Source organism: Artibeus jamaicensis, unplaced genomic scaffold (assembly GCF_021234435.1).
Source record: "Artibeus jamaicensis isolate MK-2021 breed Jamaican fruit bat unplaced genomic scaffold, CSHL_Jam_final scaffold_1031, whole genome shotgun sequence".
NCBI lineage: Eukaryota > Metazoa > Chordata > Mammalia > Chiroptera > Phyllostomidae > Artibeus > Artibeus jamaicensis.
The window spans coordinates 1542566-1569611 of NW_026522026.1; the positions used below are offsets into that span (position 1 = coordinate 1542566).

The 27046-nt window shown below is 38.5% G+C and overlaps 1 protein-coding gene across 6 annotated transcripts in view; it reads left to right on the plus strand.

The window, feature by feature from the left end:
- SLC4A4 (solute carrier family 4 member 4) overlaps positions 1-27046 on the plus strand; it is a 321040-nt gene that overhangs the window by 247622 nt on the left and 46372 nt on the right. For all 6 annotated transcript variants that reach the window (XM_053655652.1, XM_053655653.1, XM_037148610.2 and 3 more), the window contains 3 exons: positions 4277-4548; positions 15843-15913; positions 24777-24968. In XM_053655652.1, coding sequence (XP_053511627.1) covers positions 4277-4548; positions 15843-15913; positions 24777-24968 — 535 coding nt within the window. The remainder of the gene's footprint in view (positions 1-4276; positions 4549-15842; positions 15914-24776; positions 24969-27046) is intronic.

Sequence of the window (27046 nt, forward strand, 5' to 3'; positions counted from 1 at the left end):
AATTGGTAACATAAACCTAGTTCCAAGTGATTTATTTGAAAACAGTTGTAAAGCAACAAGAAACATTGTAACTCAGTGATGGATTTAAAGCCAGGTTTCTTAAATGTTTCTTGTTGTGGCAAACTTTATTATTATATTCACAATGCTGTATCATTTGCTTAAATGTTATAACAACAGGGCTGATATTTTGTCTGGATGCAGTGTTTGTGTAGACAACTAATTCCCAAAGTTTGTTTCATTAGTTAGTAGTCCCTTCAACGTTCTGTGAAGGAAGGCTTCTGTGATCGCAGTGAGTCTAGGAAATGCTGTGTATCGTATCTCCCTCTTGGTAATTGACTTCACACATTAGCTCACTAAGGGATATGAGGCGTCCTTCAGTAAAGAAACTGTTTCACTCTGTTTTGCTCAAACTTTCCCCAACATATTTAATGATTTTTTTTAGAAATAGGTACATTCTGCAGTCTTTTTTGCACTGTTTTTATACATTGCATCCCAACACTAGATAATTGTATTAGGTTCTCTTTAGTGAGGAATCTATCTGAAGGAAGTTTTTAAACAATGTGTTCTAAGCCATGTAGAAACTTCATAATTAAAGGTGGGTTTTAGCCTGTATAATTGACACTTGACCATTCAACAATTTCTTTCTTAAATTCTTTGAACAATTTACTTAGAAATCTTAAAATGATAAATAAAATCTTAAAAAAAAAAAAGCCCTGGCTGGCATAGCTCAGTGGATTGACCACACGATCATGGTTCGATTCCCAGTCAGGACACATGCCTGAATTGCAGGCCAGTTCCCAGCAGGGGACTCACGAGAGGCAACCAGACATTGATGTTTCTCTCCTTCTGTCATTCCCTTCCTCTCTAAAGATAAATAAATAAAATCTTTTAAAAAAAGAAATCTTAAAATGATTTTCTTCTGTTATATTACTGTACTTATTCATTTAGCTTAAGGAATTTACATTTGTTTGTCAGTAGTTGAACACGTTTCAACAGGAGTTTTTCAGTTTGTATCCTTGGTTTTATGCTACTCAGAGACTGACTCAAAATATCTACAAACACCGAATGGTACCATAAAGATATAAACCCACTTTCTCCTTCTAATTCATCATAGTTTTTTTTTCTCTTACAGTTAAGTTCCTGCTACTTTTTATAACTTAATTGCTATTGAAACTTGGCACCAAAGGGACTGGATGTAATACTGCTGTTTTACTGCAGTCATTACTATTGACCAACTTGTTTGAAAAAGTTTCTCATCTCTTATTTCTCTTTCTCCTCAGTGCTATTAACATATCGCTTTCATAATGAAATGCCATCGGTTTTAGTGATCTTTATTTGAATTATTCTTTGAGAGCTACTCTGGGAGTATTTAAGTATTTTAGGGCAGCTAGTTTGGTGTATTGTTTAGGTCTTTTGGTTCGCAGGCCCATGCTCAATCCACTGAGCTACACCAGCCAGGGCTTGTTTAGGTCTTAAGATTTAAGTTTATCCGTGCATTTTGCCCCTTCAACTCAAACTGTTAATGTTCCTAATCATGAGCTGGTTAATGATTTGTAGTCATCCTGTCCTGGAAACATCAGTTCTATTAACAACTGTTAGCATTCTTGGAACAAATCAAGATTGCTCTTTCATCTTGTTGGGAAGCAAAACTGTTTCTTGGTTAAAACTTATTTTATTTTAATTAAAAAGCCTGTTGGCTCAACTGTAATTAAGCTACGTTTCCTAGTTCTGACCCTGACACTGGCGCTCGTGTGATAGTGTTGGTGAGCTCCAGTTCCTAGAGTTCAGCCTTCTCTACAGTCTACCCAAGTCACAAAGGAAAGGGTTAGACAGTACCTACGAGCAAACAGTGGCACTGTAGGCGCAGAGGAACCTGAGAAGGACTGCAGAGGGTGTCTGCAGTTCAGACTCCGGGAAACCCATAGACCACAGCTCTCTGCCCCAGTGTTAGTCTGCTGCTTTGGTAATGCAGGCCAAGCTGTGAGATTTGGTGAGGAGATGGATATAAAGGACAATGACTTTATGGCCCCCCCTATTAGGCACTAAATACAAATAGGATAAGGGAACCATGGTATAATTTTTTTAAGGGCCAGAATGAGAATACAGAGATTTGTTTTCTGGCCCATCTCTGCCAGCAAAACCTTGGCTTTGGACAGATGACTTAATTCCCATTGGCCTTGGTGTCCTCATCTGTAAAACGGGGCACACTTGACTGGTCGGTATCTGTACTAGTCAGGTTTCTCCAGTGAAACAGAACTAACAGGATATGTATGTACATGCACAGAGACTTATCATAAGGAATTAGATCGTATGATTATAGTGGCTGGAAAATCCAAAATCTGCAGGGTGAGCCAGCAAACTGGAGACCCAGAACTGACATTCTAGTTCAAGTTTTGAAGGTTGTCTGCAATAGAAGTGGGAAGCTCCCGTGATATAGATAAAGTCCAAAAGCAGTCTGCTGAAGAATTCTGTCTGGCTTTGGGGAGGCCAGTATTTTTGTCCTATTCAGGCCTTCAACTGATTGAATGAGGCCTGCAGACATTATGGAAAGCACTCTGCTTTGTTCAACATCCACTAACTTAAATGTTAATCTCATCCAAAAACACCCTTACAGAAACATGCAGAATGTTGGACCAAATATCTGGGCACTGCATAACCCAGCCAAGTTACCACATAAAATTAGTCATCACATTATCTAAGGAGCTATTAAATTTAATATTCTATAAAATTTTCAGTCAGTTATCTTCTGATTACATGAGATAGCTCATAGATCAATGTCAGGAACTGTCTCGGTCAAGTTCTGGGTCACAGTCACATTAATTCATCCAGCCAGTCTTTATTGGACATCGGCTAAGTGCCAGGCACTGTCCTAGGCAGAAGTTTGAATTTGGTTCTGAGAACAGTGGGAAGCCATCAGAAAGGCCTTTGAGATTTCTGATTTACATTTACAAAGATCATTTTGGCTGTTATGTGAAAAATGGCTTTGAATAGGATAAGCACGGATATAAATAAGGATATCATATCAGTAAGGAGGTTCTTATAATAAGTAGACAATGAATTCTTATTGGCCCAGACTGGGTTGTTATTGGTGAAGCTGTTGATATGATACCTTTGGGAAAGTATTAAAATATATTACTAACAGTTATCAGTCGCCCGTTGTCTAAAAACATGGATATAGAGCTTCAAGCATGTTTGAACACTGATTTACTTCTTTGTCTCATACAAGAACTGTGACGACTATTATCTGGTTTTGGTCACAAAAAAATTATGGGAAAAAAACATTGTAAAACACTCACCACATAATTTTAAATGAATCAGTATGAAATGATAAAATGTTGTCAACACTTGATCCTTCTTTTTCTAAATGTGAATCTTGGACTATTCATTTGTAAGAAACAGAAAGGCATTGAAAAGCAGTGGCCTCTTTAGCTGGAGGCAGCCTGCACTGAGATGCTGTTTCAGATCCAGCTTCAGAAGGGTATCAGTCATGTCACTAGGTAAGTGTCGGGAAGTGGTCACATCTGGCTGTAGCCCAGCAAGACTGCCTTTCCTGGTCGGAGTACTGCCCATGGTGCTGATCTCCTCTCCTCACAGTGGTGGCCCCCGTGAGCACAACGAATGGTGTCATGCCCCCTGCATTTGTAAGAAACTCTTTCAACGTTTCCCGGCCTGACCCTCCCTGGCCTTTCCAGAAAGTTTCTACCTAAATACCTCGAGGATTTTTTTTGCTGCTCCATCAGCCCACCAGCCAGGATTAACTAACTCTCCTTCTTCTGTGACACCGTGTGGACTTTTAGAAATCACTTAGCATTTTACAGTGAAATTATATTTACCAGTGTGTCTCTCTCAGCAGACTGTGAAGACTTGAGGACAGAGAACATGTTTATTTCAGTGTCTTCATTAACTGGCAAAGCTCACAAACATTTATTGAACACATACTGGGTTCTGGTGTTAGGTTTTCAAGTTGTTTGCTTTATAAACTCCATGAAGGCAGGGAGTGAAAAAACGAATGAATTGTTCACATACAAATGGTATGGCTGCTTTTGATGTGCTTTTCTCAAACTGGAATTTTTTTCTTGATGGTAGCATATTAATAGTACTAGAACAAATCTTTAAACAATATTTTCTGGGAAAAAAATCAAGAATGAGCTTTTATCTGCTGTCTGAAGGTAGTCTTATATTTTTAGCAGTCTTTCTACTGAAATATATTTGGTAGTTTTACATTATACTTTGCGGGCATTGGAGAAGGAGTGTAACCTTTCTTTCTTCTTTTCAGGGACCACAGTTTTGATTACTTGGAGTTTCGCCTTTGGATCGGCCTGTGGTCAGCCTTCCTGTGTCTCGTTTTGGTAGCCACCGATGCCAGCTTCTTGGTTCAGTACTTTACACGCTTCACTGAAGAGGGCTTCTCTTCTCTGATTAGCTTCATCTTTATCTACGATGCTTTCAAGAAGATGATCAAGCTTGCTGATTACTACCCCATCAACTCGGACTTCAAAGTGGGCTACAACACTCTCTTTTCCTGTGTCTGTATGCCACCCAGCCCAGGTAGGGACGCCACGTTTAGTGTTTGTGTTTGGAGGAGGGTGTGGGCTTCATGTATGTGTACTTTCAACATGGGGTCATGGTCCTCAGGAAGGGGTTTTGTTTTATTTTCTCTGAGGAACTATGTGGCTGAATTTGAAGTCCCATTGGCTGCAGTAGCTTAGCCATGTGATTCAATCAGGAAGTGAAACCAGGAGCTCTGGAATATGAACATAACTAACAGTGCTTAAAATTAACTCAAACTGCAGTAGTTGTAAGGAAATCCTGTGACTATTATTTAGTGATCTTATCTGATAGGTGAGAAAACCACTACATACTGCGTATTAACAGATGTAAGGACCAGACAAACCTAGTCCTTTGGATTTCTATCCTGTATTTCACTGCTTCTTAATTGCTACAGGAATCTCTTCCTTTAAGTAAACTCTGAGTAGATTATTTTAAGCCTGTAAATGAAACAAAGAAGATAACTAACTCACTTCGTATAATTTGAAGCATGAAATTAAAAATAAATTCAAACTGGAGTCACCTGGTGATAAAGTAGCATCTTAACATTCATCTCTGTTAGACAACATAAATGAAAGTGGAAAGGAAAGGAAGAGATGAAAGAAAGAAAATAAGGCATGTCATGTTCTCAGAGAAGATGTGTACTGCAGAGTCAAGAAAGACATAAAAGTGAAATTAACTTCTGGGTAAGGAATATGATTCTATACATCTTAGCACTTTAATATCCATTTTGCCAAACCTGAGCACTTTTCCACAAAAACATGTTCAGCCTGATCTTTGGAAATTTTTCTTGCAGAAATTCATCATCATTTCATAATATGGAAGGCATTTGGAAAAAAGGATTCACTTTGAGGAAAGTTGCTTTACATCTGTTATAGACAATTAAGTGGTAATAGTGTTAGCGATCCAAAGTTATGCAATTAGCTACAGGGTGATGCCCCTTAATGTAAAAATTAATATACAATGCATGCTCTTTGGATTATAGTACCAGAAGCACAGCAGTGTTCTGAGAGCTGCACAAACCGGGGCATGAATGCGGGGCACAGTCATGCACCATTTACTTACAGAGTCTGAGGGAAAACCTCGTAATATTTATAGTGAAACAAATGATTGTATTATAGACTAGAATGCATAATGCATGCAAATTGAAAAATGAAACAAAATGCTACAAAGGATATTGATGCATGTGGCAGGCTCTGTCAGATTACTCCCAGATATTTGAGTTGTGTGTCTTCATTAGGTATTACCTGAGTGGTGAGAGAAAAGAGAACAGTATCTCCCTACAAATCGGTCTGTCAGTAGTAACACTGATGAAAAGACAGGGCATTGTTTTGCTTTGCACTCATGGATTTTTTTGTTGTTGTTGCTGTTTAAGGAAAATCAACACACACTAAAGGAAAACCCATGCTTGAAAGCAAAGCAGAGAGAGTACAAAGTGGAAATATGAAAATTCAGGAGAACACAAATGACATATAGTTATAAAGGGCTATTACTCCTCAGATGTATACTGATTGGAAATAATTTCAGAACTTAAAACTGCTTGGAAAAAATGGGTATTTAATACATGATAGACATTATTATTAGAATCAATTAAATCTGCTCCCCAGAGAAACACAGTTGTTGCCATTACACAACTGTGTAGAGTTCTTCCCAGGAGAGAAGGGGCTAAAACCCCTAGTCATCTTCCATTCTGGACTTTCAGGGCAAGTCCAGACTGGGCGTGTTCCAAATATTGGATCACAGGCATATAGCAGGTTCTTAAATAGCAAGGTTTCATTCGGTGCCATTTTGTTATAACATTAATAAGGTCCAGTAGGAAATTAACTCTTGTTCATAATCAGCCTATGGGCAAAATTAGTTTTGTTATATATCATTTTGCCTAAAGTCACAGCCTGTTGACAATGTTAAGGGGAAACTTACTATATTTAATTGTGGGATTGTGAACTGTTCATTTATTTATTTCTGTCTATCTCCATGTACATATTTATGTATCTATGGAAAAGTCTGTAAGCTGACTTTGTAGGCAAGCCTGAGTGAGCATACAGTAATATTTTTCCAAAGGACAGAGGTACTGCTCAGCTGTTCTGAGCTTTGAGGTGTTCATAAAGACAGGTGAGGGCTTTGTCAGCACACCTGTCTCAAAAAAGATCTACCTATTGTTAGCCCTGGACCTACCTGAGGCTAATGGCAACTTGCATCCATTTTTCTAATTGGGTGCTGGCAGAGAAGGTAAAATGAAAGCCAGGAAGATATATCTAAATGTGTTTTCATTATATAAAATACAAAAAGACTTTACATGCAATTTTCCTTCCAAGAAGGATCGTTGTTTTTTTGAAAAAGTGATATTGAGGATTGAACTGCTGTGACGTTTGCCGTGGCAAGTGCTGGCTGAAGGGGTGGCGGCTTTTCCTTTGACCTGTCTCCCCAGGTTGTTTAAAAGTCAGTCCTAAATGGCGAGGGGTTGTCTGGGATGAACTGACAGTTCCTCCTACCTCCAGCTGGTATCAGTGACGCAGTGCTCCAGGGCTTTGATGTCAAAAAATCGAGTATCCCAGTCCTAGCTCGGTAATGCCCAGTGTGGACTTTCAGCAAGTTCCCTTCCCCGAGGCATCTTAGCCTTGCCGGGTAACCTGTAGAATGGGGTTAAAAGTAGTACCTACATAGGGAATTGTTTTGAAGGGGAAAAAATGAGATTATAGAAGAAGTACTTACGACAGCATCTAATGTGTAATAAATAATTAAACATTATCTGACATTATTATTACTGTCTTTATTCTTCAAGACTTAAGGCTCATGAGTATTTTTTAAGTGTGAACAATAGAACAAATGAAACCAGTTTCATCATTCTCGTCTCTGAGCAAACATTCGTGGGCAGCTGGCCCATTCTGCAATAAAGACTGCTGGTTGCACTCATCCAGATGAGTGGCACTCATGACAGATAAGTTCATGAACGGAAGGATTATATAAACCTATGGAGATGGAATCTGTTTCTGGTTTGAAACAAGGCAAATGATTATTTGCATGTTCATGACAGTCCATGTTTTACAAAATGCCTTAAGATTAATGAGTGTGTATTTCTCCAATAACCTTAATATGTTTTTATAGCAAGCTGCAAAAATCCACCAATAGCACTTCATGATAGCAAACTGAAAAATGATAGTGAGAGAATAATGCGGCTGCATGTACAGCTAGAGTAAGTATTCTAAAAACAACAAAAGGCTGGTCTTTCATCGCAACATGCCCTCCTAGTAAAAGAATTCAATCAATGAGTCAATAATATTTAAACTGGCGGATGGCTTGTTTTCCCACACTGGGGCAATATGTTACAATGAACCAGCAACTGCACAGATGTAGTCGTGATCCTGCAAACAGAGAAATGATTTTACAAGAAAGAAAATAGGAGTCATTTAATCACTAAGAAAACTATTCACAGCAACGTGTGTGATCTGTCTTGTTCTCGCTTCCCTAAAACTGCATCAGTTCCTGAGTTGTCTTTTTCTTTTAATTTAAGTAGAGTTGGTATATAATCTTACATTGGTTATATTAGTATTTCAGGGTACAATGTGGTGGTTTGACATTTTTTATACCTTACAATGTGATCACCCCACTAATTTGGGTAATCATTTGTCACCTTGTAAATGTATCACAATTGACTATATTTCTTTTTCCCTTTTGACTGTTTCACCCATCTCCCCCTCCCTCCCATCATATAACTATCCCTTAGGTCTGTGTTACTATGAGTCAGTTTTTGTTTTGTTGCTTATTTATTTTTAGATTCCATGTATAAGTGAAACCATATTTGTCTTTCTCTGCCTGACTTATTTCACTTAGCATAATACCCTCTGGATAAGCAGTCCCCAACCTTTTTGGCACCAGGGTCTGGTTTCCTGTGGCAGTTGGGCATGGTTTCAGGATGATTCAAGTGCATTACATTCAAGCTCACTTCCTGCTGTGCAGCCCTGACTGGCCCCTGCTATAGATCCATCTGGGTTTCCCTTTCTTATTGTACCTTTTTCTCCCTTCTTCTCACCTCATCTATTGCTCAGTAACCTGGGTTGTATGTCTAGGTTCTCATTTACTGAAGAACTAAGGAAGCTCAGTTGCAAATGCTAAAAGGAAAATTGGCCATGAAGTTTGACCTACCAGTGAGGTGGATACATGATTTTTGTGCCGATATGTCCTTTGCTCAGAAATAGGATAACTATTAATTAATGCACAGCCAATAGATGTTTTATACTATCCACTTTGTCTTGATGGTTTCATAGCAGACATGTATAAGAAAGATGATTCAGCCCTGACCTGTGTGGCTCAGTTGGTTGGGCATCACCTCACAGAGCGAAAGGTCTGTTCAATTCCTGGCCAGGGCACATGCCTGGGTTGGGGGTTTGAAGCAACTGGCTGATGTTTCTCTCACAAACTGGAGTTTCTCTCCCTCCCTTTCTTCCTCCATTTCCATCTCTATAAGTAAGTAATTAAATAAATAAATAAATAAGCAAATAAAAGCTTTAAAAAATGGTAAAGTTCAAAAGCCAAAAGTGAAACCTGAAAATATCTAATTGAAGGACAAGTCACAATGTTCATTTTATCACCAACATCCCAATTTGGAAACTTGCTAGTGTGATAAAGTATAAACAATATGTGCTTTGGAGTAAAAGAAACTGAGTTTGAATTTCTGCTGTAACTAGCAGTGTAGCCCTGGGCTAGGGAAATTGCCTCATCTCTTTGTGTTATAATTGGTGAGCTGAGTTAGTAAGTGCACTTTCTCTTAGAGGTTCCCATAAGGATTAAATGGAGTACCATATGTAAAATTGTTTGGAACCAAACAAACACTGAATAAAAATTTGTTCTCTTCCAGGCCCCACCATTTCTCATTGTCCCACAAAAGATGCCCCAATGGTTTGTATTCATTGAATGGGATTCAAATATTTTATTTTCCCTGAAATTTTCCTAGAGAAAGATACTAATTAGGCTTCCACCAGAAGCCTACAAAAAAAACCTAACAACTAATAAGCTGTTGAAGATAAATGTGAAACATTCAAGTTGTATTTAAAGAAAATATCTTAAGGCATTCAGTTCATCATAATTAGAAAACTTAATACTATTCCACAGAATCTCAAGACCACGTGAGTATTCACAAACATACATGCACCACACATAGTCATGTAGAAGAAGGATTTAAAGTCCTAGAGGTAAGATGTCAGTTCTTCTAAGTGACATCTAATTCATTCAAAAACATAAACGTCAGAATTTTGTAAATAGGGTATAGATCATGGACTTTCTTTTTTTCTTTCTCCAATCCTTTTTTCTTCCCCTTCTGCCATCAACAAAAATTTGCTAAGGATCTATTTCATTGTTTCTTAAGCATTGTGCTACTTTCAGTGAAGTAGAATACATTACCACACATACACCCTCATGCATATCTACACATATTGGTCATTACAAAATTTGTAATAGTGTTTTTAATAGTGTTTATTGCTTTTGTAATGAACATGGTTGAATTTTCATTTGACCCAGACTTTAGAAATAAATTCTATTCTAGTACCTGTGTTCAACTGCCTAATGTGCCAAGGTCACAGTGACTATACACTCAAGGGCATGTTAATATTTTGGAAAGTGTTGAAACAAATATTCTGACCAGGGGTTGGTTTTGTATCTGGAGGGAAAGAAGCCTTGGTAAAAATGATAAACAAGTTAGAAAAGCAAGGAAAAATTGCCTCAAGGTGATAGACACTAAGCTTTATTTTTAACAGAAAGGATGTATTTTATTGATTCACTGTTGACTGTTCCAGGCCAGGGAGAACGTGCTTAATAATGGATGACTGAGTAAGAGGAATAAAGCTTTTCTCAGGCACTGAGTGCATCACTGTCTATAGTATCTCTACAGAAAAGATTACCTTTTTTCTGGTGTGAAACTGTAAGACCAAGTCCAGTGACTGGAAGTGGCCATGGCTTTCATTACTGGACTTCTGTTTTATTCACAGCAAGAGTAGGCTTCCAGATGCTCTAAGATGGTTGTCACTGGAGTGGAATTTCATTACCATTTCTTTCTATGTAATTTTTCTATTGTCTTAATAAGTGCTATCCACCAAGATGTGAAAACCATTTAAAGGAACTGCTGGACCATGTCCCCTGTGGTTCCATATTATGTATTTCATAATTAGAAAGCCCATTAAAAGGAAATTAGGAAGTAAAAGATGATCCTAACTTCTGTGACCTGCATCTTATTCTGTGCCATTTTTTTATTGTCATTCTCTCTTTAGATTATAAAGTAGGTTTGAATCATGGACTAGTGGTTAAACAGGAAGTACAAGGCCCTCTGGTATAGCATTACTTAGGCTGTGTTTGCAAGGGTGCTTTACCAGCACAGCTGAGGTCTTATCATTCAGGGTAATGTGGTCTTTTAAGAAAACCAGAGATATCTGAATGAGTTTCCTTTTACTGTCCTAACCTATCTTTTATCAGTTTCTATATAATGCTTTCAGGAATGAGAAAAGGAGAAGCAATGAATTTGAATAATTACCAGACCTGGACTTTTTCTAGCATTGGGTTTGTACAAAACACAGATTTTAACAACATACCTCTGAAGAATTTCTCTACACATTCTTAAGGATGAGTGGATATGAGCTTTTGTGAGAATAGTGTCTCAATACATTCAGCTTGATCGCAGACAGCCACTCGGCTCTTCAACTCCCAGGATAGTATGTACAGAGTGAGCCCAGGGCAGGTGTCCATGGAGTGAAGAAGGTCATAACCTGAACTTGCCAAGTTAGAAAATCTCAAGCATCAGGCTTGGGGAAAAAAAAATTGGAAAACAAAAAAGTAACAAAAAGAAAAGTAAAGAAAATTTTTCTGTTAATTTTGTTTTAAGATTAAAGCCTGAAATACTAACAAGTATTTCCCTAAGAGCTACTTCTCTCAAAGCTTTCCTCATTCACCTTGTCAAAATGGCAAAAAAAAAAGCCATTTTGCCCATTTATTTATTTGGAAATTTAAAGTATAAATATTTGACTATATCCAGAGGCACTTGTATGGTCAAATTTTCCAGGGCCTTTAAATAAGTCTGATATGACCAGGTAGGCAAGAACTTTATTCAGTTTTATTCTGTATCTGTTTTCTAGTTGCTCAAGTTCCTAAAGATGTTGCTTTAGTAGAATGGAATAAAACATTAAAGTTTTCATGTCATAAAGAATACTCTTAAATTTATTCTGATTCAGAGCAGGTTAGTCAGTTTCACACTATTGTAACCCCACAAGCTATGTTGAGGGTATAGATTCAGATTTGGCTAACATTGAATAAGCACCATCCAAGAACCAGACATTTTACTAGAGGATTTTAGTAAGCTACATTTAAATACATAACATTATAATGTGTATGTATTTAGATCTCCCATAAACTTGTGAGTTAGCTGATATTCCTTCCAGGGGGTAAATTTCTGCTTTCTCCAGGTCATGAGCTAGTAGTAATAACCTTAGCGACCATCTATTTAGCTTTTACCTGGTACTGGACACTGCGCTAACAGTTTTGCCTGCATCATTTTATTTAATACACACAGTAACCTTATGAGGTAGATGGTTTCAAATCCAGAGTCCACAAACATGGGACTTACTGTCGAGAGGTAGCTTCCTCCAGATCATGTGGCCAGGAAGTTTGGGGACCCTGTGCTTCCAGTGTGATGTGATGGCGTGGTTAAAGCTGACAAGTCTGCCTCAGTGGCAAATGGTTGCTCATACTTGACCCTGAGGTCTCCAGTGAGCAATTGTGTGTATTCCTAATGATATGTTTCCTGCAAATGTTTAAAGCAGAGGAGTCATGGGTACTTCTTGCTGCCAGGTTACTAGAAGATAAAGGACAACCTTAAACAGTGCGATTGATAGTCCCTCTGCAGGAGGTATACTAACAAGGACACATGCGTATGTCCACACATAGCTTCTGCAGCCTGTTCTTTCTCTGGATCTCTCATTAAACGTAAAGAAGGAAAAGCCAGCTGAAGACTGAAAACTCCCAGACACATTTTTAAATGTCTGTTACTGACCATGTTAATTCCCCTGATGCAGAGGATCAGCTAGAATTTGATACATGGGAAGGAGAATCAAGAAGTGAAAATCCAAGTGACATAAAACGATCAATCTGCTGAAACTCCCTGAAACCAAGTATGGGACACAGACTGTCCCAGTAGCAAGTGGCTAATTCTAAATAAGCCAGACTCTTAGGGCAAAGAGTTTCTTTGCTTCATAAGCCATAGTGCTTAGCAAACAGAGCAGATGGAGTGCAGTGTGTTTTGGATTTTCCATTTGACCTTTCCAGAATCCTAATTAGGAATATTGCAAATTCTGTACAAACAGACCATTCTGCAGTTGGTTGCCAAAATATTTGCATTATATGTGTAGATACAAATAGTGACCAATATCTCTTGTAGACCAAGCTCCCAATTGGAATTAATCATTTTTTCTTCTGTGAGCCTAAATGAATTAACTTTTAATCTTATTTATTGACTCTACCATATTCTGCCAATATATATTTATAGAAGTGCTTTTTTATATATTTATTTTGAAGTCTTTCTCTTTAAGCAGCTACTTATTAAAATAAATGTATAAAGTTTATACTTTCTACTGTTCTTTTGATACTGGTCTTTTGGTATTTTGAGAGCCAGTGTGCTTTAATAGCTTGTCTCAGAGGAAAACTGAAGAGATAGAGGGAATTTTATGAGCAGAATGGTCACATATGCAAAACTTAACAGTAGTTAATGACAGTTCATATTTGAATCCTATTTTAGTTTAGTCATGACCTTTATTATTTATCAGTCATTCCATGAAAAAGGAGCACTGACTATCTTTCCCCCTCACTCCTTGCCTTTATGCAAAAAAATGTACTGCAAAAAGACCTCCACTGTCTTGTGACAGGAAGCTCATAATATTGCATTAAAATAATCTGCTCAGGAAGAGCAGCTGCCCAGACACCATCCAAACAGTGCCTGTGATTTCATAGATGTTGTTTTCCTGCAAATGCACAGACAGGTCAGACATCTCAGCTCAGAGTCGAGATTCACTTTGGCAACTTAACTTTGGCAACTACTGCCCTACCTTGAATTCTGTGGTCACATAAATCATCTTGATTTTGATCACTAGAAATGCTAGGTAGAAAAAGAAAGAATGCTGAGCAGGTTTTGGTATCAACTCTGCTTCTGATTGACTCTGTAATCCTGAGCAAGAAACCTGGCACGGCATGCTTCGGAATCCCATCCAATGTAAAGAGGATATACAAGTACACCTATTGTATGATCTTGTATGCTTTTAAGTGAACAAATGGAATAATGTAAGAAGCGTACTCTAAGTTTTTTAGGAAAAAAATGGTAATAAAAATCTAGGTTTTGTTAATAGTATTTTACGCACACTTTCTTTTGGGAATGGATTCACGTTTGGTTTAATTGTTGAGGCCAAGCATCCTTTAACCTATTTTGATTCTTTCTGTGACCTTAATGAAACAGAAAGCACTGTATAAGCAAACAGACAGTTTTCACGCGTGCTTGTTTTACAGAGGACATAGGGAAACCCTGACAACAGCTTGCTTTACGTTAAAAGTTCAACAATCCAGAGCCTTCAAAGGTCAGAATGGATTGTAAAACCGAGAAGGATCCAAGCTGAGTATTTTCTTCCCTTTTATTTTCTTTCCTTACTTCATTTTGTTTGCCCTTATCTGCTGCAATTCATTTGTGGCTACAAATTATATGGCCCCTTTTCTAGCTTCTTTTATTGACAGTAAACAAGTAGTTTTTCAGCTTTATTGAAGTATGATGCACAAAATTTTAATATTCCTAAAGTGTACAACACTATGATTTTCATGTACATGCACATCGTAAAAGGTTTCTCATCGAGTTAGTTTACATATCCATCACCTCAAATATTTTATTTGGTGAGAACACAAGTTCTACTCTCAAGAAATTTTAATTATGAAACACAGTGTTATTAATTATAGTCACCATGTTTTACATAGACCTTATTCACCTTATAGCTGACGGTTTTTACCCTTACCAACCCCTCCTTATTTTCCCCAGCCCCAGTCCCTGGCAACCACTGTTATACGGTGGTTTAATGAGTTTTTATGAGTTAGGCTTTTTTTTTCTTTTTTTAGATTATACCTATAAGTGATGCTGTGCAGTATTTGTCTTTGTCTGGCTTATTTCACTTAGAGTATGCTTCACGTTTCTCTATGTTGTTGTGAATGGCAGGATCTCCTTCTTTTTAAAGATTAAACAATAAACAATTATTTTCAAGTTCCTATTAGTTACCAACTGGGCATATTCTAGGGAAAAAGCAGTAAGCAAGACATCTTCCTTTCATTCTTTCCTGATGGATCTTATGCTCTAAATTTTAGAACATACATACATCTGTTTGGTTCTTCTTAACAGTTTATGTAGGCAATATATAAACCATGGCAAGCTGAAAGGGTAGGCTAGGATCTTGGGGAGGGGGTGGTGCTTAGGGACCAAGCAATAATTAGCAATTTGGATGTTCAATGAACAATGTAATCCTCAAAGATGAAAACCTGATGAGTGTTAACACAGAATATCTCCACAATTAGGGGTTTTCTAAGTAACAATTTATTTTATGCATTAAAGCTTCACATATTAGGAAAAAGGCTCATCTGATAAAGAAAATGTTTTAATTATAGAATACTTTTTAAACATTACATTTTAATTTAGACTTATAGGTAGAAAAAATGAAATACTTCCTAGAGGAGGGTTGGTTTAATAAAATTGCCTCTTCTGCAAGTGATATCTATGTGTGTCAAATTATATGAAATAATTTTTAAAGTTAAATATTCATCTTATATAATTTATTTGGTACTATTTATTGTTTTCACACATTTTACAAAGATATAATTTCTCACAGTCTAAATTTCTAAAAATTTTAAATTTATTCTTACTAAGTAAAACTTCAGTTTGTGAGATTTAATTCTACATGAAGCTAGTCACCAACTTACTCACTGAGTTACAGCTATTTCTTCCACCAGGCAAAATATGAAACCTGAAACAAATCAATTTTAATATTGCCCCATTAACTATTTTCTTTTCTCTTTCATCATATGAGAGCACAACAGATGCATCCAAATTCTTGGTTACCAGCATTTTGTCTAGGTGGAAGGCGAATGTAGTTATACTAAAGATAAATGCATTGTGCACTTACGTTGTTACTAAAGACATTTTTAATGCCTAGCCCTGCTTCTTTAGACTACCAGTTAAGCACTTTGGTTATTTTCATCTTTTTTTAATAGTGAAAATTGTCTTTGTCTTACAGTTAATATCTCAGTATCTAATGACACCACATTGGGTCCAGAGGACTTGCCAAGTGCATCTTCTACTGATGCGGTAAGTGACTTCCAGTCCTATTTTGAACCACATGCACATGCGCATATTGTATGCTGTAATTATTATATTCATAATGTGGCATCTCCCACCATTCAGCAATTCTAGCCTGAACCCATGTTTAATAATTGGTGATAGTGGAAGGACAGAAAAATACCACTTTTCTTGTTCTAGGTAGCTTGTTTTTCCTTTTGCTTTTTAAACTGAGGTGAATGTTTACTTCTACTATATGCTTTTTAAACCTGCCTAGGAATTTAACTACTCTGTCCCATTAATTGTCACCTTGAAATATTCTTTTGCAAGATAGAGTGCAGGAAGCCGAGAAATGAGAGCGTGGTGCCCTCTCTCTGTTGCTAGTATGATTAGGAATTCTTCTGACTACCAAATGGTGCTGTGTTCTCTTCACTAAGGGCAATTGTGGCAGGACGTTTTCCCTGTCACTTAGGGAAAACTGTGCCTGTGTCACATGATATCTTTTCCCATGGCAAGTAACCAAGGATCTTTAAGAGACTTGAACGAAGCTTTAAAAATGAGCTGTTTTGCATGGAAGGTCACACACTGGAGGGAGACTTTTGTGTTGGAGAAAAAGAGGAAAGTGTTCTTTCAGACTTCCAATTGTGTTTCTTCTACATTGGATATGAACTCCTACCAAAGAATATCAATCTCTCACTTAGGACAACAGAAACCATAATACCTTGCATTGATAGAGTGTCCTTCTCTCAGGACAGCGGGACCCTTCTGCAGACATTATGCACAACATCCCTTCCAAAGATGATGTATTGCATCTTTCCTGGACTATTCTCATTTGACCCTGTTTCTCTCTTGTTTTCATATTCCGTGGCTCTTTTAACTTTAAAAAAACTTTCTCCAAATTTTTCTTCTTTATTTCTTGAATATTTGAGTGTGTAAGTGTATGGATGTATGTGAAAGAACATGCATGTATCTTTTAAAAGCCACATTGAGAAAAGAGTTCAGTTTTTAGACTTTGAGCCAGCCAGCCTATTGCTTTGATTAAAGGACTTGATTAAAATATGAAGAAAAATACTTTCTTCTAGATCCTAAAGAATTATAATTAAAATCTAACAAAAATTTTAAAAATATATGTAATTAAAACCATAAGTTAATTTGCAGTAAAAATTAATAAAAAAAACTCCCACTAATTTAACAAGAGATTGTTTCTAGTTTTTTTGGAACTAATCAAGGAAAGCTTTAAAATTAATGAGTTTTTAAGCCCTGTCTTTGGGCAAGACCTGGAGAGCCTTCAATTATTGATATACAGTCAATATAGTAAGGTGCCAGTATAAGATTCATGGAAAACAAAAAGAAGTTGTGGCTGACTTCTGACGTGACTGTGATAGAGGATATGAAGGCCCAATGATGATTATAATTAATGCCATTTGTGGAACATCTACTAGAGACAAGGGGTTTGACATCTTATAGACATTGTAAACCTTAATATGTATTACAGTCATTGACATAAAATACCAGGCATAACTATCTCCACTTTATAGATGAGAGAAACTGAAATTTCAGAAGATAAGACACCATTCTTGCTCTAGGTCACATAGTCATAAATTAGTAGAACAGAGATTTCAGGTGAAGTCTGCGAGGTTCCAAGACTCGCGATATTGGTGCTTCAGTGGACACGTGGAAGTGTCCATTCTGTCAGTTCCTGTGCACGCTCGGCCCTCCAGGGCGGCAGTGCCCCCATGTTATATCAACTGCACACCTTCGTTAGAATGTTAAGTTGCTATGCTCAGAGAAAAAATAGGAAAAACATACATATAGGTATATAATTATGAGAGGGAACTTTTATTCTGTTTTTCATTTCTCCTTTTCTATCTGTATCAATTCCTTATGTATACTTATACATAGACACACACATATACACACAGACAATACATAGGTAGATGATCTAGAAATGACTACTACAGACGTAATATGATTTATTATCATCAGGAAGAACTACCATTTACTGAGCACCTGCTAATGTAATGTATAGACTCTTTACATTAATTGTCTATAATCCTCACAATAACTTTGTGAGCTATTATGTTATCTGTATTTTATAGATGAAACAGAGGCTTAGAAGGTTAACTGACTTCCAAAGTCCATAGCATCAGTGTATGGTGAAGCCAGGATTTGAACTTACAGCTTTCCAACTCTAAAATTTGCCTATTTCCATTCTTTGGGGAATCACAATAGTGCTTCGTGGGGAAGACATATAGAACCTGAGTTCTCGTGTCAGACTGCCTAGTTTCTAATGCAAGGCGTCACTGCCTAACAGGGTGTGGAATCTTCTCAGTGTCTCATCTGTAAATGGTGACACAGTAATAGCATTGACGTCAAGGATACTATAGGGTGGGGCAAGAGTAGGTTTACAGTTGTGAGTATGTGAAACAGCTTATTCTTGTATTATCATTTATTAATTATTGTATTTTTTTCATACAAACAGCTATAAACCTACTTTTGTTCCACCCTGTATAAGGGTCAAATAAAAAAATAGATAGGAATTAGCATAGCGACTAGCCCATTCTTAGCTCTCAATCATTGTTAGGTACTGTTATTATTCCGTTTAGATATTACTATCACTCCAGTAGGCCATGCTGCCTCCTAACTCAGATTGGCAGAGAGAAGAAATTGGAAGTCCCTGCTTCTGTCGGGCCACTGAGACCTCTCTCTGCCCTGCCCTAGCTCTGCCCCCCTGAACATGCAGCCATCGGCACTTCATTGCCTTCTTTTCATTTCAGCTGAAGTTAGATCATGAAGGAAGGGGCTGCAAAAGTGCCACGCCGCCCTGTAACACTAGCAGGACTCCCTCTCCCAAGGCCCTGAGAGCCCCCTGTCCGAGGAAGGCAGGCCTTTCCCTTCAGCTTCATTAACATGAAAACAAGCTTTCTCCTTCCCAATGACAGGGGTGTGTTCTCAGGGGAAAGGAGCAGGAGAATCAGGGCAGTAGAGCATTCAGACAGACTGAAACTCTAGAATAACCATCCCTTAAGAAGAAAGGGAAGGTTTTCTGTTATTTTCATTTATTGTTGGAATCATTGTGTCTTTAATTTTTCTGACCTTCATCAGTTTTCCCATAGATTTCTCCTTTGCCATATTTCTTCAACTTGTAAACAGAACTCTTTAAAAGGTCCCTCCAAAACTTTGAGACCCACCGCAGTTGGTCTGCACCGTGTATCTAACCAATAAGCATTGCAGTCTCTTGGCTTCCACTGGGCAGCTCTCACAGGGAAAGACCAAATTTCAAAATCTCAGGTCTGTCTCTTCTGAGGAGGTGATAGAATGGATTGTGGGAACAACTTTGCCCACCAAGTCCCCCCATCTGCCATGGATGAAAGTGAAACTACCAACACATGATCTGCTTGGGGAGGAGAGGTGGCCAGTCTTTCAGAGGAGAAAAGCCAGGAGCCTCTTCTTTTTTTTTAATATATTTTATTGATTATGCCATTACAGTTGTTCTATTCCCCCCTTCATTCCCCTCTACCCTGCACACCCCTCCCCCACCATTCCCCCCCTTTAGTCTATGACCACGTGTCTCAAGTTCTTTAGATTCTATATTCCCCATACTATTCTTGCCCCCCATCTATTTTCTACCTACTGTCTATGCTACTTATTTTCTGTACCTTCTCCCCCCCTTCTCCTCCCACTCCCCTGTTGCTAACCCTCCTTGAGATCTTCATTTCTATGGTTCAACTCCTGATCTAGCTGTCCTTTTAGTTTGCTTTTGTTTTAGGTGTGGTTGTTAGTAACTGTGAGTTTGCTGTCCTTTCACTGTTCTTGTTTTTTTAACTTCTTTTTCTTAGATAAGTCCCTTTAACATTTCATATAATAAGGGCTTGGTGATGATGAACTCCTTGAATTTGGTCTTATCTGAGAAGCACTTTATCTGTCCTTCCATTCTAAATGAAAGCTTTGCTGGACAGATCAATCTTGGATGTAGGTCTTTGGATTTCATGACTTGGAATACTTCTTTCCAGCCCCTTCTTGCCTGGAAGGTCTCTTTTGAGAAATCTGCTGACAGTCTGATGGGAACCTCTTTGTAGGTGACTGTCCCCTTATCTCTTGCTGCTTCTAGAATTCTCTCCTTCATTTTAATCTTGGCTAATGTAATGATGATGTGCCTTGGTGTGTTTCTTCTTGGGTCCAACTTCTTTGGGACTCTCTGAGCTTCCTGGATTTCCTGGAAGTCTATTTCCTTTGCCAGAATGGGGAAGTTCTCCTTTATTATTTGTTCAAATAAGTTTTCCAGTCGTGGCTGTTCCTCTTCCCCTTCTGGTACCCCTATAATGCGGATGTTGGATCGTTTAAAAATGTCCTGGAGGTTCCTAAGCCTCTCCTCATTTTTTTAAATTCTTGTTTCTTCATATTTTTCTGTTTGGTCATTTTTTCCCCCTCTTTCTGGTCCACTCCTTTGATTTGAATGGAAATGCACAGGAAACCAATAGTAGTGGCCAGGAGCCCCTTCTTCAACAGCTTTTATTGGGTTTGTAATACACAGGAGTACAGGTGGCAAGGATCAAACAATAAATAACATTTCAAAGAAATCTAAGGGCTTAGTCTGAGTCAGTGTCTGTCAGGAAAGGGGGTCACAGAAACTTTGGGAGACACATTTCCTGCTCAGACCCTTACCATATGAATGAAAGCACTCTTAGCAAAGCAGCCTTCACAGGACTTTTAGCAACCCTTTCTTTGCCTCATCACCCCGGATCCCTAGCTGGCAACGGGCTGCACCACCGCCCCACACAGGTTTTCAGGCTTAAGTGGATTAGAGCCAGGAAGCATTTCTCCCAGAGAACATGGGGACTCGGGCTATGTCAGAATAGCAGGGGGGCGAGGGTCCATCACTCCCTCTTTGTTGCAGCCCCCCAGAGTCCTTCCATGATGGCCTCCCAGGTGATCATGTCTGGCTTAGGTTGTCCCTCCTCTGAGGAGTCTTACCCATCACTGACTATCAGACCAAGCACTGGGGGCAGGGAGAGGAAACTGAGGCAGCTTTTGATACCAGAGACAAGTTTTGTCTCCTAAGTGGCTCGCATTCCGGAGGTCACTCACTCAGCCTTAGCCATGGGGGGCAGTTACAACTCCTGAAACCAGGCAGAGCAGTTCCCAACAATGGATCAGTTAGTATTTTTTTTATGTCAGATTCATTTTTGTTGTTGTTTTTTTTTATTAAATCGAGGCATGTCTTAAAATGTACAGTTATTTTGTTCATTGCGATGAATTTTGACAATTTTATACACTCCTTTAACCACAGACCAAAACAAGGTCAGGAATATTCCCCTTGTCCCAGAATATCCCATAGAATGCTCTAGGTCTTCTTGCATGTTCCAGCTTTCTGAGCCTTGGGAAATCTTTCTTTGCCCCAGTGCTCTGCCTCCAACCCTCAGAGGTCAGACAGATACCTTAGTCCTTTCTAGTCAAAATGCTCAAATGCCTCGAAGTCTCCCATCTTAGGACAGTGGCATTCTTGCATTTGGCGGGTCTGTCTAAGGGGGATTTCCAGCAGCAATCCTGTCTGACCTCCAGCCTTTCATGTGCTACTTGGGCACTTGGCAGAGACTGTGAGAAAGTTTAGTAGGTGGGTGCAGGCTCCATCTATGCCTAAGGCTCCTCAGAATTCTCATCATTACTACATGGAGCTATTAAAAAGTCATTAAAGATTGGCTTATTTCTCCTTACCTCCATCTGCAGTTGATTTATCTTTCAACTGCTACTTTGCTAGGGTGAGGCAGCCTATGAAGAACTTGTAACTTTTTGGATTTTTTTTTTAGGTTCCTTTGCATCTTCATCTCTGGTAGATTTTTTAAAACTATGATTATCCAGCTTGCTTTGGCTGTTAGCTTGGGAGTGACAGCCTCCTGCAACTTTCTATGTTTTAGCTAATTACTTTAGACATCTTACAATAATACATATATACAGACAAGTGCAGCTCAACTGCATCCTGTCCATCATTAAGTAAGATTGCAGATTACTGCAAATCTGACGCACCCACTGCAGGGAAAAACCCTGATGAGTACATGTACTGTTTAACCTTGAGACTTTGTTTGTATCATTACCCTCATTTATAAATATTTAAAAAGGCACATATTTTACCAGTCTATACTCAAAAAGAGCAATGTAGAAGTTTTCATTTTTATTCTTTATTTTTATTTTTTGCTTATTATATTGCCACAGAAGCATATCACATCTACATGGAGATGCTGTTAATCATGGGGCTAAGAAGTATTATAGTCTCATGTATTCTGCTTGGCAGTCAGACATAAAAGCAGAAGTGCTTTGACTTGATATACCTTCAAGGCAATTCTAGGAGTTAGAATTCATTTTAATAGGGAATGGAATGTCATATTTATCTTCTTGTGCAGAGCATCCTTGTGATTTTCTCTCACTGAGAATGTCAAGTGCAAAAACCAGTCCTTAAGTATCTTTGAAGATTACATGTTCCGACTTTTTAAAATAGTGAAAAATGGAAAACATGCAATAGTACAGTGGATACCACACACATACCACCTAGCCTCAAAGACTGTCAACATTTTGCTCATCCTCTCTCATATTTCCCCAACTTTGTGTTTGGAGAGGATGCTATAAGATTTTAGATTTTAAAATTGATCTTTTAGTATACATTCAACTTTTAAGAGTTAGAAACAAACCCATTCAGTATAAACTGGGTCTCCAGAAAAACAGACTAAAATCTCTTTTTATGAGATTGACATCAGTTAAGATCCTGAGGAACTTGGTCCCATTTACTTTACATGTTTTTTTCTCACTACGCATGAGCACAATACGCTTCGACCCCTCTGGTTCACTCACTACCAGTTTCTCCACATGATGAGCATTCAGTAAGTTTAGAGTAAAGGACTTACTGGATAAGTGAATGAAGCATCGTATGTAGCAAGAAAACATCGCTGTCATTTTATATACATCTGTATAGTTTTTGTTTCAACCTGGATCTCTGCAAGAAAATCAGTAAAACTTCCTGTTGGGACTGTTTTAATGCAGCTTAACCTCTTTGGGCACAGAGGTTAAGTTACATGCTAGTTACAAAAAAATGCATTCTGTTGATATCAAAGAGCTGAGCTGAAATTATGGTAAATCTTTGCTGATTTTAAAACAAAAAACTCTGTAACCTATTATGACCACTAAAATTTAAATGTATTCTGCTAAAAAACACCATTATGCAGAAATTGAAGAACAAAATGAGACATGGTCACCTCTTACCAGCAGAGTTTGATAAAAGGGCAATTATTCAACTCAGCTGTTTGCAAGTTGAAATTAATATAGAACAAAATATTTTAGGGCAAGATGTAGAGGTTTTTTTTTAATTGTGAAAAGTAGTGTGAGCACTTCACATGTTGAACTCTATAAATATATAGAACTCCTTCTAGTCAGAGAGTCTTCTTTTTTATGGAGGATCTCTTATGACTCATATCATTATATCATGAGAATTCAGTGAATGCTAAAGGGTATTGATGATGCATTTGGTTTGAAGTAGAACTGGACAGAAGAAATTCACCTTTCCACATTTATTTGCAGAGTATTCTCAAATAAATCTTCTGTAAGCAAGCGCGTGCTATACCCATTAGCCCTGGGCCCAAGACCAAGTCCAACATCATGGCATCGGCAGACTCAGTATCTAGTGAGGACCTGCTTCCTAGTTCACAGACAGACTTCTTTTTACTGTGCCCGCCTATAACAATATAAGGGGCAAAGGAGGTCTCTGGGGTCCCTTTTATAATGTAAGAACTCTAATCCCATCCATGAAAAGGCTCCACCCTCATGACCTAATCATCCCCAAAAGGTCCCACCTCTAAATATCATAACATAGGGAATTAGGTTTCGACATGAATTTTAGGGAAGCCCAAATATTCAGTCAATAGCACTCCCCAGTACTGCTGGCCAGTAACTGGCTGCCAGGGCATGACACTCCAGGCGAAGTCGCTCTTCTGAGGCTGAAGGCAGTTTCTAGAGAAGGAGGGAGAGCTGTGAACTGATGGCAGCTAAAACTCAGAGCAGCTGGGAGGGCTTTTTTTCATAACGTTAGCAAAAGGATTCTCCTGCATAATGGAAATAAAAAAAACAAGAACAGGAGTGAGCTTCTCTTGAGAAGCACAGCACAGGCAACATGCCACGGGCCTATGAGCTCGCGGCCGTGTTACACAGGGCTGGGTGGGTAGATACCCCTTGCACACCTCCACAGCCCAGGACAGCACGTTCTGATAAGTAAATGCTCATGATGCAGAGCTGGAGTCAACAAGACAAATGCTGTATTTTAGTAGGATATGCAATTGAAAAAACAGGGACCATCAACATTTTATACTTCAATTCCCTAAATCACTAACTCTAGTTATTTAGAAAAGAAACAGCTCATTTATGAAAATGCTGGGTAAGTGAGTAGTGAACCTAATATAACTTTTTAGAGCGTCAACCCATGGCTCATCAGCTCGAAGCATAAGGAGCTGCTCACTACAACAGTAAGTACTTTGGAACAACAGAGGTGTTTCAGAGAGTCTCATGTTTTGAGGCTTAGGATATTATTGTGTCTCAGTTTACTCTCAGGAAGGTTGACAGGAAAGAAGGACTTTGTGGTTTGTTCCTGTTGAACAAATGAGTGATTGTAGGGCTGTAGCTCAAACCAGGTAACAGACCGCATTATTCGCATTGTATTTTCAGTAACTGCTGCCCTCCCGGGCCCTCATACCTGTTACTTCATTAGCACCTCTCAGGTTTCACCCTGCAGTGTTAACTTCAGGCTGTTTTACAGAGACTTTTAGGGTAACCCATGCACAGCACATCAGGCATCCAAAACTGCTTTGGACGTGTCGGTGTTCTCTAGAAAAATGTCCATGTTTTTCTTCTTTAGTACCATAATGCCACTTTTGACTGGGCTCTTCTGTCGAAGAAGGAGTGTGTGAAACGTGGAGGAACGCTCGAGGGGAACAACTGCGATTTTGTTCCCGATATCACGCTCATGTCCTTCATCCTCTTCTTGGGCACCTACACCTCGTCTATGGCTCTGAAAAAATTCAAAACTAGTCGTTATTTTCCAACCACGGTAAGTACCTGAGCTGGAAATAATTTTCATCGAATGTACACTGTATCAACAATAATACAATTTGATGTAAGGAAAGGGTACCTGTAATTCAACCTTTCTGATATAATTTTGGGCATTTAAAAAATTGCTTTTCAGTCTTGGTCCATATGTATCCATATTTTTGAAATAACTGTAGTCCAACTTTGAAAAATCTTCCAAGGATTTTGCTCACATAATTCTGTTATAAAGTCTGACCCTCGTAATTCTGACTATACTAAAATGAAAAAGTGGGGCACAGTCTATATAAAAATGCATGAATTAAGAAAGCATCTTTTAAATCCATAGTGTTTGACCATGCAAGCAAAAACTCACTTCATATTAATCAGGAGTTTTGACAGAATTTCTTGCTCATCAGCCATCCCTATGAGTAATTTAGTGGTTGAATTATGGGCCATGGGGTAAAACTGTGTTGTTACACAAGTACTGGTGGAAGACACCTGTGTTATCTGAGCCAGCCTGCCCTGCCCACAGTGCTGAACGCCGGTGTGTTTAAAAACCGGTAGCTGAGTTGAGCTGTGCAGATACCCTGTTTCCCATTAATATGCCTGGGTGAGCACAGCATCAGAACTGGGATTCCCTGGGAGACAAGATGAGATCGACATTTAGCTAATGGCATTTTGGTTTTTTTTTATTTTTTTTACCTGAAGAATGAAAGTAAGATAATCCTTTGTTTCACAGTTCAATTCTCAGTGTTTGGGATGTGGCTAATTCTTAAGTAATCTTGATAATGCCTGATTTTTATCAGTGAACTACTTCATACTGGAATTTCATGAACTAATTCCTCTTGTGTTTCATGTAGGAACAAAACACACTGAGGTGAGATGCAGTTGATGAAATTCCTTTTTTCAGTTCCTAGGAAATGAAATTTCAGATTAACATGTTACCTTCACCTAAGTGGCTTTTTGACTGACTCCTCTTATAAAATTGAACATAAAGGGGAGGGTTGGTGGTCATTGTCTTGGTCCGTGTGAACCACTATAACAGAATACCATAGACTTGGAGGTTTATAAACAATGAAAACTTATTTCTCACAGTTCTAGAGGCCAAGAAGTCCAAGATCAGGAGCCACATGGTTGGGTGAGGGCCCTCCTCCTGCTTCATGGCCATCTCCTTTTTGCTGTGTCCTTATGTGGCAGAAGGGCTGGGGATCTGCTTGGGGTCTCTTTTGTAAGAACCCTAATCCCATCCATAAAGGCTTTACCCTTATGACCTAAGCATGCTTCTAAGGCTCCACTTCCTAATACCACCTTCAGGGGGTAGGATTTTAACATATGGATTTTGGGGGTACACACGTTCAGATCCAAGCAATAGTGAAACTGGCTGTCCCAAGGAATGAAAACATTTCCATAAAGTGAAATGTGGAAAGAGGTGTTCAACTTAGTCTGCCTAAGGTTGACATCATGAACTGGTGGTCCACAGGGAGAACTCAGCCCCCAGCCATTCTCGGTGTAGCCCACAATTTGCGCACACACACACACAAGCATCCTCACACCTGAGGCCTTGGGGAATTTGCACTTCCCAGGCAGTGATTATGCTCACAATTTTGTACTGTCTAAGACTTGGCTGATTCACACATTCAGATTAACTGCTTGTCCCTGAAGACACTTGAGGTTGTAACACATTCACACACTGGGAATATGCTCACTCAATCCTTCTTCTCAATGGTGTAAGTTTCCTGTGGAACAGATTCCTGAGGAAAGGTCTTCTAGGCTGATTTCTTCTCTATTGAGGTTTTTTCATTCTTAATTATTAATTCATTGGACATCTTGGGAACCATCACTCGCTTTCCAAAGTCTGATGTTTTATTTAGACACAGGTAGAAAAGTGAAAAATTTGTGAAGTACTTGCAAGTCAAAATAACTAACGATATAAACTAATTTTTTATTCTTTTTCTTTTGGCAGTGGGGCTTTGTCCATGTGTTCTTTAACCTTTAGATGAATAATGAATAGAGATCATTTAACTGTCTATGTAAACCTCACCTTTTTCTTCCAGCAATAATTCCTGAATGGAAAATAGCTCTTTAGACTTAAAGACATTT